We start from the raw sequence: 15,708 nt of genomic DNA on the forward strand, positions 1-15,708 counted from the left end.
TGTTTAAGGGCTTGACCTCCACAGCTTCCTAGGGCAAAGAATTCCAAAGATTCACCAAAAAAAAAGTTGTCCCCTGTTGTAGCAACACTAGGTTGACACTTCTTTTTTTTTTAGGTATGCTTGGTGCTGCTCCTGGTATGTCTTCCCGCACCCTTCACTGAACCAGGGTCAATCACCTGGCTTGGTAGCAATGGTAGCCACGATGAACAGGGAAAGGTTCTCTAAATTGATCCCGATATGGAATGATTTTCTTACGAGAAATTGAGTAAGTTGGGCCTGTACTCACTGGAGTTCAGAAGAATGAGAGGCAACTTACTGGAGATATATAGGATTCTCAGGGGGCTTGACGGTAGACGCTGAGAGGTTGTTTCCCCCTGGAGAATGTAGGGCCAGAAGGCATAATCTCAAAGACAGACAGAAATGAGGAAGAATTTCTTCTTTCGGTGAATCTGTGGAATTTATCAGAGAGCTGCAGGGGCTGGATCATTATGTCCAAGGCTAAGACAGACAGATTTTTAATCAGTAATGGAATCAAGGATTATGATGACAAGGTGGAAAAGTGGAGATGAGGATTATCACATCAAATCAATCATGATCTCATTGAATCCAGAGCAGACCCAATGGGCCAAATTACCTACTTCTGCTATGTCATATGTTCTAACATTTTATCTTCACAAGGACTGTGAGATGGTCACCCCACCAATGTATCTGCGGCAGGCAGGTTGATGGGTGAGGTCAAGTATGTTTTTCCTGCTGTTGGTTCCCTCGCCACCTGTCGCAGGCCCAGTCTAGCTGCTTTGTCTTTTAGGACCTGGCCAGCTCAGTCCGTGGTGGTGCTACTGAGCCACTCTTGGTGATGGACATTGAAGTCTCTGCCACTCTCAGTGATTTGATCTGTCACATGCATGAGTATACAGTAAAAAGTATGGTTTCTTCCGTGCTATACAGAAAAGGCATATTGTACATAGAAAAAAGGTGCAGAATGTAGTGTTACAGTTATAGCTAGGGTGTAGAGAAAGATCAACTTAACATGAGGGAGGTCCATTCAAAAGTCTGATGGCAGCAGAGAAGAAGCTGTTCTTGAGTCAGTTGGTGCATGATCTCAGACTTTTGTATCTTTTTCCTGAAGGAAGAAGGTGGAAGAGAGAATGTCCAGGGTGCATGTGGTCCTTAATTATGCTGTCTGTTTTTCCGAGGCAGCAGGAAGTATCAGTGGATGGGAGGCTGGTTTGAGTGATGGGCTGGGCTTCATTCACATTCATTTGTATTTTGTTGCAGGTTCGGGTTGAACAGAGACTGATAGCCAAGTTCCGCACACATGAGGACGGTCTCAACAGGGATCTTGGGTTCATGTCGCACTATCTGTAACCCCCGTGACTTGCCTGGGTTTGCAAAACCTCACTTACTGTACTGTCTGGAGACAATACACATCTCTTTAAACTGTGATCAGTGCTCCTTCCACTCACATTATCAGCCACTTCAGGTCTTGAACAGCAGGTTAGGTGTAAGGATTCGCATTCTAATCAGTAATCTCTAAACTGTCTGTGCTTTCTACATTCTGTCTGAGGCCAGAACTCTCCATTCACCTGACGAAGGGGCTAACCCCGAAAGCTTGTGAGTATATTATCAAATAAATAGGTTGGACTAAAACCTGGTGTTGTCAGACTTTTCACTGTGTTTACGCCAGTCCAACGCCGGCATACCCACATCATGCCTATTGATGTAGCCAGAGGAATGTTCTCCTTTACGCTTCCTGAAGTCGATGACCATCTTCTTCATTTTGTTGATATTAAGGGAGGGATTATTGTCGTTGCACCAGTTGACCAGATTCTCTCTCTCTTTCCTGTACTCTGTCTCATCGTTGTTTAAGTTCTGACCCATAATGGTGGTGTCGTCAGCAAAGTTGAAAATTGAGTTGGAGGGGAATTTGGCCATCCAGTCATCACTACATAAGGAGTACAGTAAGGGGCTGAGAACACAGCTTTGTGGGCAACTGGTGTTGAGGATGATCATGGAGGAAGTGTTGTTGCCTATCTTTACTGACTGTGGTCCATGGGTTAGGAAGTCTAGGATCCAGTTTCAAAGGGAGGAGCTGAGCCCTTGGCCATGAAATTTGGAGATGAGTCTCATAGGAATAATGGTGTTAAAGGCTGAGCTATTGTCAATGAATAGGAGTCTGACGTAGGTGTCTGTGTTATCTAGGTATCATGATGTGGAGATGCCGGCGTTGGACTGGGGTAAAACAGAAAGAAATCCCACAACACCAGCTTAAAGTCCAACAAGTTTATTTGTAGCAAATGCCACAAACTTTTGGATCGGGCGGCCCCTTCGTCAGGTGGCTGGGCTGGGAAGCCCCAAATGTTATAAGGGGGGCTCTGCAGCATTGACAAAGCTGGGTTTGCCACTGTTGTTTCAGGTCATTATGGTTTCATTCCTTTTTGTAGACTTTGTAGTGGTTGGATACAACTCAGTGGCTTGCTACACAATTTCATGGGGTAGTTAAAATTCAACCACATTTCTGTGGGTCTGGAGTCATATGTGGGCCAAACCAGATAAGGACAATAGATTTCCTTCCCTAAAGAACATTAGTGGACCAGATAGGCTTTTAAACAGCAAGCTGTGGTTTCAAGGTCACCTTTACTGATATTAGAATTTTATTCTAAATTTAATCATTCAACTTTGAATTCCCAGCAGCTTTAGCGCAATTTGAATTTACATCTCCAGATTATTAGTTTAAGGGTCCAATTACTAGTCCAGTAATATAATCCCAGGTAACAATTACAACTTTTCAGGATGTATTTCATTAGATCTGATCCATTATGAGATGGCACAGTGGAAATGCAAACTCCTTTTGCCATCTCTCTAATTAATTAACCTCAATTTACACATTGCCCAATTCAAGCAGTAGTAAGTTAGACTGTTGATCCCCTGAACATTATGAACTCATTTACAACATTACCAAGGTTTTAACTTATCTTTTATCTCTCTTGAAATGACTAAGTAATTATGTGCTGTTATTCCTACCTGTGGAACAGTCAGATATGCATCATTATTTTTAACAATAGGGTCGCCTTGATGGTAGCCAGCTGGTACATTTGTCACTGCAGGCGCCACTATCCCAAAGGAAAGGTCATGAGAAACCTTGCTGTTGAACAGAAAGTTCAAAGGGAGATTAGTTCCCAGCGCAGTTAAGAATGTATTACATTGCTTCGCAGACATTAGAAACAAGGATATTGGGGTGCAGTCAAGTGCATTTATTATCAGGTTTCAAAGAGGCAATGTGAACTTCAATATGGAACTCATATATAAGAACATAAGAAATAGGAGCAGGAGTAGGCCATCTAGCCCTTCGAGCCTGCCCCGCCATTCAACAAGATCATGGCTGATCTGTCGCTGTTCAGTTCCACTTTCCCGCTTTCTCCCCATAACCCTTAATCCCCTCTCTTATCAAAAACCCATCAACCCGCGTCTTAAAAATATTTATCGAGGCAGCCTCCACCACTTCAACGGGCAACATGGAGTAGCTAAGTGAAATAGCATTAATGTATTTAATGGAAAGTAAAGTATATATAGATACATGGAGTAAGGATTCAAAGAATCTGTTGATTGGAGGAGAAGAAATAAATACAATGCAAGTAGACTCATGTGTAGTATGCACACCAAGAGTGATCCATTAGGCTGCATTACCTGTTTCTGTGCTGCAAATTCCATGTAATATTTTCAAATATCAACTACAAATAACTTTCCTTATTCTTCATTCTCTCTATCACAGCTGATGCTTCAAATTGAAGATCAGCCTGGATGAGTTACAGGGTCATCAGTGCCAGTAAGCAAATTCAACATCAGCCTGGCTTCCTGGCCATCTCTGTCACACCAATTAAGGCCCGTTACAACTCCAAAATTGCTGCTTCTTCACAGCTAAATTCCTGCTTCCATCTTTAGGTACCAGACAGCACATTTTAACAGCGCAAGAATGAATGGAGGCACACACCATCTGGGTGGACACCCAGAGCTCTGGCAGCTCTCGTCATAAGACTGAAATAAACTTCACTTTGGGACATTTGGGTGGGGGACGATGGGGGAGTGTAGAGGACATGATATGTAGATATCCTGTGGATTTGATCACAGTAAATCAAATTGAACGCTCTGAATATAAAGTAACGAGAACAGACTATTCATTAAGGAGTCAAAACTTTCTCCAGGATGATTTTCCCAGCCTGCTGTGCTGCTCTAGCAGGTTGGGAGGCACCAGCAGGGACTGTTTAGTGTGTTCCCCACTGGGTACCCTGGCCTCTGCACATCTTCGGCTCCAAGTTTTTCGGAGACATCAACTCTGCGTCGGAAAACTGCACGCAGCTGATTTAAATGCTGATATTCCAATTCATATTCAATTAGTGGGCCTGGAATGGAAGTCTCTGGGCCTGCTAACACCTCCCTCCCTTCCCGCAGGAGTGACTCACTCCAGCGGGGCTTACGCCTGCTCCCTATTAACAGGGAATGGGCAGCTGACCCCAGTGGAGGGAACAGAGAGCATGCAGGACCCCCCAGGGGGTCAGGGATAAAGAGGAGAGCTCCCCTCTGGGCAGTGCTAGTGCGTGGCCCCCTTTGCACATGCACTGATCCCTGCTATGACAGATTGGTGCATACGCAGTGGCCCACTCAGTGCTTTCTGCCGTCCTCTCCAACAGAAATAGACCCCACCCCCAGATTTTCAGAGGGAATCTCGTTAAGGCACTCTGCAGTGATCAGAGTATCATAGATTCATTCTGAAAATCACGGTTAAAAAACTCCAGTTTTCACGCAAATTCAGCACTTCATTTTTTTTTGGGAGAATTGCTCTCTACATGTTAAATAAACAGAAACTCAAGTAAAAATAATAGAGTGGGAAAACAAGCTGAAGTAATATGATAAATAATAAAAACATGCAATTTTAGTCAGAGGTTTACAGCATGGAAACAGGCCCTTCAGCCCAACCTGTCCATGCTGCCCTTTGTTTTAAAACCTGTAAACTAATACCAATTGCCCGCATTTGGCCCAAATTCCTCTATACCCATGTAACTACATGTTTTTTTAAAAGATAAAATTGTGCCTGCCTCTGGCAGTTTGTTCCAGACTCTCACCATTCTGTGTGAAAAAAATTGCCACTCTGGACACTTTTGTATCTCTCCTCTCTCATCTTAAACCTATGCCCTCTAGTTTTAGGCTCACCTACCTTTGGGAAAAGATATTGACTATCTACCTGATCTATGCCCCTCATTATTTTGTAGACCTCTATAAGGTCACCCTTCAGCCTTCTATGCTCTAGAGAAAAAGTCCCAGTCTATTCAGCTTCCCCTTAGAACTCAATCTATCAAGTACCAGTAGCATCCTAATAAATCTTTTCCACACTCTTAATATCCTTTCTATAATGGGGTGACCAGAATTGTACACAATATTCCAAGTGTGGCTTTACCAATATCTTGTACAACTTCAACAAGACATCCCAACTCCTGTATTCAATGTTCTGACATTGATGAAACCAAACATGCTGAATGCCTTCTTCACCACTCTCCACCTGTGACTCCACTTTCAAAGGACCTATGAACAAGTACCCCTAGATCTCTGTTCTGAAACTCCCTCCAATGCCCTATCATTAACTGATCAAGTCCTGCCCTAATTCAGTCTATCAAAATGCATTACCTCGCATTTGTCTAAATTAAACTCCATCTGCCATTCGTCAGCCCACTGGCCCAACTGATCAAGATCCCGCTGTAATTGGAAATAACCTTCCTCACTGTCCACCATACCACCAATCTTGGTGTCATCTGCAAACTTACTAACAATGCCCCCTGTATTCTCACCCAAATCATTAATCTAAATGACAAATAACAGTGGACCCAGCTCTGACCCCTGAGGCACATCTCATGGACTTTAACCTGGTGTTGTGAGACTTTTTACCGTGCAAACTGCTGGTCACAGGCCTCCAGTTTGAAAAACAACTCTCTACAACCACACTCTGGCTTCTGTCAAGAAGCCAATTTTGTATCCATTTAGATACCTTACCCTGGATCCCGTAAGATTTAACTTTATGCAACAACCTACCATGCGGTACCTTATCAAAGGCCTTGCTAAAGTCCATGTAGACAACATCAACTGCACCGCCCTCATCTACCTTCTTGGTTACCCTTCAAAATACTCAATTAAATTCATCAGTCAGCTGTCATGGAGAAAAGATAACTTAACATTTTGGGTATGAGACCCAAAGGGCGAAAGGGACTAAAGGGCGAAAAGCTGCAGCACGCTATGGTGCAGAGGGACCTGGGGGCCCTTGTGCATGAGTCGCACGAACCCAGTCTGCAGGTGATCAAGAAGGCGAATGGGATGTTGGCCTTTATAGCGAGGGGATTAGAATATAAAAGCAGGGAGGTCTTGCTGCAACTGTACAAGGCTCTGGTGAGGCCACAGCTGGAGTACTGTGTACAGTTCTGGTCACCGCACTTGCGCAAGGATATTTTGGCCTTGGAGGGAGTGCAGAGGAGGTTCACTAGGCTGATACTGCAGATGAGGGGGTTGGACTATGAAGAGAGGCTGAATAGACTGGGTCTGTACTCGGAGTTTAGAAGAACGAGAGGAGATCTCATTGAGACGTATAAGATGATGAATGGGATGGATAGGATAGAGGTGGAGAGACTCTTCCTGCTCAGAAAGGACAGTAGGACTAGGGGGCACAGCCTCAAGATAAAGGGGGGGGGGGTGGTTTAGAACGGAGTTGAGAAGGAACTTCTTCACTCAAAGGGTGGTGAATCTCTGGAATTCTCTGCCCGTTGAAGTGGTGGAGGCTACCTCGCTAAATATATTTAAGACACGGGTAGATAGGTTTTTGGTAGGCAAGGGGATTAAGGGTTATGGGGAGAAAGCAGGAAAGTGGAACTGAACCACTTCAGATCAGCTAGATCTTATTGAATGGCAGGGCAGGCTCGAAGGGCTTGATGGCCTATTCCTGCTCCTATTTATGTTCTTATGAGACTTTTCCTAGATCCAGCATCGTTTTTTAAATTCAGAGTTCAACTGTTTGTTTGGGTAACTGTGCCAACTGGAATGTGCCTTTTAGGTTTAGGATACAGGTTTGAGGTGAAGACCAGAAACCTGTATCATTTCACAGCTGCTTTGCACTGGTATAAAAGTAGCAGTTTTTAAGCATAAACCACAAATTCAATTGTACGATACTATAAAGCATTAAACAAGGAAGAGAAGTCAATCTAATCAAACACCAATGGTTAAGGCACAACAGATTATGTAGATTAACTTATTTTACCAATTATAATTGACGTTGCACTGGTTATATAAACTTACACAGTATTGCCATCATAGAACAGGCCCAGGTACGGTGAGTTAGCAAGAGAAGATTGCACGCAGAGGAACGGGAACCAGTCAGGAGTATCAACTGCATTCTCAACTGAGCATAATTGATCAAAGGGTTGGGATACATCGCCTCCAAAAACTCCTGTAAAGCATTCAGACTGAAACAGCTGCATCATACTGGGTGTACATTCCTGGGAAAAAAAAGGAAAGTTACTTAACATAATTCACATTCCATAATGACATCAAACAAAAAATATTAACAGATGATCAGTAATCTGGAATTAAAAGTCAAGCAAGAGAAGATTGAACACAGAGGAAAGGGAACCAGTAGGAGTATCAACTACATTCTCAACTGAGCATAATTAATCAAAGGGTTGGTACACATTGCCTCCATAGACACCTAAAAAGCATGATGTATGGTGACCATGAAATCATTGTCGATTGTTGTAAAATCCATCTGGTTCACTAACATCCTTTAGTGAAGGAAATCTGCCTTACCCAGTTTGGCCTGCATGTGACTCCAGACCCACAACAAAGTGGTGAATCTTAAATGGCTTAGCAAGCCACTCCATTCAATGGCAATTAGAGATGGGCAATAAACGTTGGCCCAGCCAGCAATGCGCACATCCCACGAATCAATGATAAAAAAAAGCCTCTCCATTTCAGTCCTGTTTGTAAGCAGATACAGTAAGAAATCTCACAACACCAGGTTAAAGTCCAACTGGTTTATTTGGTAGCACAAGCCACGAGTTTTCAGAGCTCTGCTCCTTCATCAAGTGAGTGGGAGTTCTGTTCACATCAAGACATATATAGATACAAACTCAATTTACAAAATAATGGTTGAAATGAGAGTCTTCACAGGTCATAGAAACAGGCCCTTCAGCCCAACTTATCCATGCCACCTTTGTTTTTTTTTAAAAACCCCTAAGCTAATCCCAATTGCCTGCAGTTGGCCCATGTCCTTCCATACCCATTGTACCCATGTAACTATCTAAACGCTTTTTAAAAGATAAAATTGTACCTGTCTCTACTACTACCTCTAGCAGCTTGTTCCAGACACTCACCATTCTGAGTGAAAAAATTGCCCCTCTGGACACTATTGTATCTCTCCCACCTCACCTTAAACCTATGCCCTTCAGTTTTAGACTTCCCTACTTTGGGAAAAGATATTGACTATCTAGCTGATCTATGCCCCTCATTATTTTATAGACCTCTATTAGGTCACCCCTTAGCCTCCTACGCTCCACAGAGAAAAGTCCCAGTCTATTCAGCCTCTCCTTATAACTCAATCCATCAAGCCCCAGTAGCATTCAAGTAAATCTTTTCTGCACTCTTTCTACTTTAATATCCTTTCTATAATAGGGTGACCAGAATTGCACACAATATTCCAAGTGTGGCCTTACCAATGTCTTGTACAACTTCAACAAGACGTCCCAACTCCTGTATTCAATGTTCTGACCAATGAAACCAAGCATACTGAATGCCTTCTTCACCACTCTGTCAAACTGTGACTCCACTTTCAAGGAGCTATGAACATGTACCCCTAGATCTCTTTGTTCTGTAACTCTCCCCAACACCCTACTGTTAACTGAGTAAGCCCTGCCCTTGTTCAATCTACCAAAATGCATTACCTCGTAAGATCCCGCTGCAATTGGAGATGACCTTCCTCACTGTCCACCATGCCACCAATCTCGGTGTCATCTGCAAACTTACTAACAATGCCCCCTATATTCTCATCCAAATCATTAATATAAATGACAAATAACAGTGGGCCCAGTACTGATCCCTGAGGCACACCTGATGGACTTTATCCTGGTGTTGAGAGACTTCTTACCATGCACACCGCTGGTCACAGGCCTCCAGTTTGAAAATCAACTCTCTACAACCACCTTCTGGCTTCTGTCAAGAAGCCAATTGTGTATCCATTTAGATACCTCACCCTGGATCCTGTGAGATTTAAACTTTATGCAACAACCTACATGCGGTACCTTGTCAAAGGCATTGCGAAAGGGCATGTAGACAACATCAATTGCACTGCCCTCATCTACCTTCTTGGTTACCCCTTCAAAAAACACAAACACAAAGCCATGCTGACTGCCCCTAATCAGTCCTTGCATCTCAATGCCTGAAGGTCCTGTCTCTCATAATACCTTCCAACAATTTACCCACCACAGATGTGAGGCTCACTGGCCTGTAGTTCCCAGGCTTTTCCCTGCAGTGCTTTTTAAACAAAGGCACAACATTTGCTACTCTCCAATCTTCAGGCATCTCACCCATGACTATCGATGATTCAAATATCCTGGCTAGGGGACCCGCAATTTCCTCCCTAGCCTCCCACAACGTCCTGGAATATACTTCATCAGGTCCTGGGGATTTATCTACCTTGATGCGCTTTAAGACAAGTCTTAAAGGTACAGACAATGTGAGTGGAGAGAGGGTGAAGCATAAGTTCAAAGATGCGAATTGTCTCCAGACAGGACAGTTAATGAGATTTTGCAAACCCAGGCAAGTCATGGGGGTTATAGATTGTGTGACATGAACCCAAGGTCCCGATTGAGGCCAGGTTTTGTAAATTGAGTTTGTGTCTTTATATGCTGTGTTTGCAAACAGAATTCCCACTCACCTGATGTAGCAGCAGCGCTCTGAAAACTTGTGGCTTGTGCTATCAAATAAACCTGTTGGACTTTAACCTGGTGTTGTGAGACTTCTTACTGTGCCCACCCCAGTCCAGTGCTGACATCTCTACATCATGTAAGCAGATATTCAGAGGTTTCCACCACCACCACCAAACCAATGTCATTGCTAAAATGTAATTAGGTAAGCAATGTAATTGCTAAAAATTAACAATTTTTAATCACAGTACAGCATCTTATTAGCACTTCATAACATGCCACCTGAAGGAAACTGTCCTGACAGACATATGACAGGGAATTCGGAAGGAGGGTACATTGGTGTTTTTCCAAAATGATCAGGATCTCGGTAAACACGGGACCATTTGGACAATCTGGGTGGGGTTGTGGTCGGTATAGACTCAATGGGCCAAATGGCCTGTTTCTGTACTGTAGGGTTTCTATGATTCTATTGGTCACAGTTCAGAGCATCACATATAGGCAATTTATACAAGAAATAGGAGGAGGAGTAGGCCAAATGGATCTACCCCTGCTTCTATTTCTTATTCCACTGTTCAAAAAGGTCATAGCTGCATTTGTACATCAATTCCACTTTCTCTCCCAATAAGCATAGCTCTTACTGCTCAAAACTCATGTTTTTTTGGTAAGGCTGCCCCTTAAGTGCTGAATGAGCGTGAAAACCGGAGAGAGTCACATCCATTTTTACAGTGTGCTTTCAGACATGATCTTATGGCACTTCATGTAAAAATGACACAAAGTGTGATTCGCACCAGTAGAGGGAATGAATGGAGTCTATTCTTGATGGAAAGCCGACTGTCACACTAGAGGGTGCTATCGCACATGCGCAGATCTCTCAATGTTGTGTGTGACAGAGATCTGGCAGTCCCCCAACCATAGCCCACCCTCCTCCCCACAGATATCATCCCCTCCACCTATCCCTCCCCTGAACATCACCCCCATAACCCCAGCTAATTGTCACCTAGGGTGCCGAGTGCAAACCTGGTTTTTTGCCTCTCTCATGATCTTACCGGCTTCCCACACCGATCAACTGACATACCAAGCTGATAAGATCACCCCCATAGAGTCATATAGTACAGAAGAGACATTTTGGCCCATTAAGTCTGCACAAACAAATCTTTCAATCTCAGTCTTCAACAAATTCAAAGACAGAACACCTCCAGCTCTCCAGGGCAGAGAATTCCATAGATTCACATCCCTCCAAGGAAAGACAATTCTCTTCATCTCACTCCTCAATGCCAACATCTTATTCCGAGACACTGGCTTCCAGTTCTAGACTCTCTGACCAGGGGAAACAATTTGCTCAGAACGCCATATGTTTCAATGAGATCACCTCTCATTCTTCTATATATTAGTGAATAAGAGCCCATACTACTCAACATCTCCCCACGGGGAAGCTTTCTCATACTTTGAATCAATCTAGTGAATCTCTTTTACTTCCCTTTAGGGCAAAGGAAGTTAAAACTGTACAGAGTACAACTAAAGCCCTGCATAGTTGCAGCAAGGCATATAATGTTGTATTCCAATTTCATTGCAATGACAACTAATATACCACTTACCTTCCTAATCGCTTGTGGTACCTGGGTTAACCTTGTAATTCACACACAAGGAACACCACATCCCTTTGAATACCAATATTAAATAGTCCTTCACTTTTTAAAACAGTGTGTTTTCATTCTTCCTACCAAATTTCAAACTTCCTGGCATAATATTCTGTTACCCAGTCTAAATCAATGTTTCCTCTAACTTCTGTTTGCTGTGCATGGCTGACTTATTGCACTGAACGGTCCCTTTAAGACTGATGCACAGCCATGCATCTTAAACAGAATGTTGCTTGGGCACAGCCTGTTTATTCCCCATAGGGCCATGTTTCTGATTAGAGGGAACATGGGTCCATATTCTTTTTCAGCCTCTGGGTGCCCTCCATGCAGCTATGGAAAGGAAACATTGGAGCTTTACTTATACCAAAAAATGAAATGAAAGCTATAACAAAAAAACCCAAATACTTGAGACTTTCAACACAAAGAAGAACGGGAGGACTTTAAGATGGGGCTATCGCAAGTTTGCACTGGTTTTTGAAGCGATAACTAAGTAGCAAAGACCAAGGATCACCCCGAAAAGACTAAAGGACGGGGAACGAGTTAAATGTTTCTCAGGCAGAAGGCGATTATAACAAGGAATATTTTACTATAAGAGGCTGTTGAGGTTGGAATTCACATTTAAATGAGAACGGAATTATATTTAAAATGTATTAAGTTTGTGCGTCTCCTCAAAGTAATTTACTTTTGCCCGAGATTGCTCAATTTGATTTGTTACATATATTAGCATATAGTGAAAAGTATTCTTTCTTTCATGCTATACAGACAAAGCATACTGTTCATACAGAAGGAAACAAGAAAGTGCAGAATGTAGAGTTAAAGATTATGAATTTGCTCAAATATTTCTCAATTGAATTAACGTGACTCAAACCAATTAAATGTTACTCCTCTGATGGCTTTCATTTTCCAAGAATAGAATTGAATCATAGATCCAGTTTAATATTCATCAGAAATTCTAAGCAAATAAGTTCAATATAGATATCAAATATTACTAGTAACAAAACATTTTAAAAATATTTTCTCAATAACTTGTTTCTCTTCCCACTGTCCCTACATCCACGTCACACATTATCTTTGGCTGAGGCCAACAAACCTGCTCACAAACCCTTGCTGCTACAAGCAGGAAGGTAAAGTAGAATCAAAGCTCCGGCCTTAAAAAACACTTCTTTGGCTTGCATGAAGGTGTTATTGCATTGAACGGGCAACCACTTACACATCTTATTCTGGCACAAAAGATTATGCAATGATTTCAGAATTGTCACCAAACTTGGGTCAAACCTTCCATAATGATTAAACAATCCCAGGAAGGAGCGTAAAACAAAGAACAGTACAGCACAGGAACATAACACCTTTCTAAACTAAAAACCTTTTGCCTCTACATGAGCCCTCTATTCCCTGCCTATTTTTTATGTCTGTCAAAATGCCCCTTAAACATTGCTATTGCATCTACTTCTACTACCTCCTCTGGCAGTGCACCATAAAAAGCATTCTTTCTGGTTGTATCACAGCTTGATATAGCTCCTACCCTGTCCAAGACCGTAAAAAACTACAAAGGGTTGTGAATGAAGCCCAGTCCATCACTCAAACCAACCTCCCATCCACTGACACTGTCTACACTTCCCACTAACTCGGAAAAGCAGCCAGCATAACCAAGGACCTCACGCACCCCAAACACTCTCTTCCACCTTCTTTTGTCAGGAAAAAGATACATGATCTCAAACTTTTGCATCAACCAACTCAAAAACAGCTTCTTCCTTGCTGCCATCAGACTTGAACACGTTACTGGTGTGCAAAGCCAGAACATTCTGCTTCTGGTGTAAAGACAGGAATGTTGAAACCATTGGGGGGATAAAAAGACACACAGAACGTGCTTGCAGGAAGAAAAAGCAAACTATGAATAAAATTAAGAAGCAAGAGCAAACCAAGGCAGCATTTAAACAAAACAAAAGGAGAAATGTCCTTTTGAATGGACCTACCTTGCATTAATTTGATTTTTCTCTACATCCTATGACTCTAACACGACATTCTGCATTCTTGTTTCCTTTTCTATGAACGGTATGCTTTGTCTGTATAGCGTAAAAAATACTTTTCACTGTATATGTTAATACGTGACTTTATAAAAACAAAATCAAAAATGTGCATTTCTTTAATATTTCCATGAGGTCTGATTCTCCATTGGCCATTATGTTGACTTCAGCTCAGCTAAATCTTCTCCAGCCATGTATACCCTATCAATGCTGGATAGTTTCCCTTCACTATGAGTGGAGGCATATCTGCTGTTTGCCCATTGAATTGCAGAGCCATTTCAACATGGCCTTTCAGAGAAACCACTTCACCTGTGTACATTTTCAGCATGATTGTTGATGGCCTAAAGGGAATGTGTTGGAGTTTCACATTGTAGATACCAATGAGACTGCTGTCCCTGTGTCAACTTCCATTCTTAATGGCTGCCCAGTCAGTAGCACCAACGATGGTTAGCACGATTAGTGATAATTTCTCCTCTGACTGAGTCTCTTTTTGACCCTGTTGTACAGCATGGACATTTCTCCTTTTATTTTGTTTAAATGCTGTCTTGGTTTGCTCTTGCTTCTTAATTTTATTCATAGTTTGCTTTTTCTTCCTGCAAGCACACTGTGTGTGTCCTTTTATCCTCCCCATGGTTTCAACATTCCTGTCTTTACATCATAAGAACATAAGAAATAGGAGCAGGAGTAGGCCATCTAGCCCTTCGAGCCTGCCCCGCCATTCAATAAGATCATGGCTGATCTGTCGTGGCTCAGTTCCACATTCCCGCCCTCTCCCCATAACCCTTAATCCCCTCTCTTATCAAAAACCCAGAAGCAGAACATCCTGGCTTTACACACCAGTAACATGTTCGAGTCTCAATGGCTTTAGGTGCTGATTCAGTGGACATTTTGTGTCTTCCGAGTACACAAACTCAACTGATGGGCTTCCTTTGTAGCCAGTTCCATAGAAACAATAATTTCAATGGACTTCCGTGGAGTAAAATTACTTTCAGTTAACAGATGTTTTTCTGTCGTTTACTGGGCAGACCACAAACAAATCTGTCTCAAATAGTGTCATTAGGCAATCTCCAAACACACAAAATTCTACAATTCTTTTAAGCACTGCCAGAAATTGCGTGATTGACTCCCCCTCCTCTTGGTTTATTTTATGGAATCCAAAACACTTTGCAATCACAAGGGTTTCATTAAAAAATGTGCTTGCAGAATATCCACAATCTGTTTGTACGTTAGTGTCAGATTGCACTAAACTGCAGAGGAGATTAAAACTGTTTCCCACCATCACACTCAGAAAAGTGGGCACCACAATGTCTTCAGATACTTTGCTTGCCTGTGCAAAATAGTCAAAGTGCTCCACTGCTTCCCATTTTCATCAGAGTCCCACCATGCCAAGAACTCCTACCATTTTTTCACTTAAGCAGGTTTCCCATGTGCACATTTCACAACCACATTTCCAGCAGCTACCTCGATTTTCTTACACACAAGGTAGCCAATCAAGCTTTAGCCTCATACTTATCACTACCAGCTCTATAAATATACTTGCACATTATTGTGCTCACATCCAACTACCCGTTATAGTCTCCAGGGCACGTTTTCTTTTTATTCCAACTTTTCCTCGGTTTATTTCTTCTTTCCAGGTGGCTAGCAAATGCATCTCAATAGTCCCCATCGCCAGTTTTTGTTATGTATTGAAGATATGATATGCAGGACAGACTTTGTTTAAAAATGAACAGCTTTATTAATAGTGTGTGACCTCTTCCACGCTTCTTTCTTTCTGTTTCCCACGCTAGGTCAATTACATTATTTCCAGTGCATATTTTATATAGCGTAGCTTCTGTGAGCCAATAAGAATAAATGCAAATGAGTAACAGTTGCGCTTCTGTTGTACAGGAATTGGTGAGATTACATTTCGAGTACAGTGTGCAGTGACGGTCTCCTTACTTAAAGGAGGACATAAATGCATTGCAAGTAGCTGAGGTTTACTAAAGTAATACCATGAATGACTGAGTTACTTGATGAGGAGAAAATGGAGAGGCTAGGTTTCAGTCTGCTGGAATTTAGAAGAGTAAGAGGTAACTCAAGATCCTAAGGAACATA

General features: G+C 42.3%; 1 protein-coding gene across 1 annotated transcript in view; it reads right to left on the minus strand.

Annotated features, from left to right (window-relative positions):
- tctn2 (tectonic family member 2) overlaps positions 1 to 15,708 on the minus strand; it is a 77,265-nt gene that overhangs the window by 45,797 nt on the left and 15,760 nt on the right. The window contains exons 6-7 of the mRNA XM_080207919.1: positions 7,333 to 7,532; positions 3,025 to 3,145 (exon numbers count right to left, since the gene is read on the minus strand). Coding sequence (XP_080064045.1) covers positions 3,025 to 3,145; positions 7,333 to 7,532 — 321 coding nt within the window. The remainder of the gene's footprint in view (positions 1 to 3,024; positions 3,146 to 7,332; positions 7,533 to 15,708) is intronic.

The sequence above is a fragment of the Carcharhinus amblyrhynchos genome, chromosome 20 (assembly GCF_965287045.1).
Source record: "Carcharhinus amblyrhynchos chromosome 20, sCarAmb.v2.hapA, whole genome shotgun sequence".
NCBI lineage: Eukaryota > Metazoa > Chordata > Chondrichthyes > Carcharhiniformes > Carcharhinidae > Carcharhinus > Carcharhinus amblyrhynchos.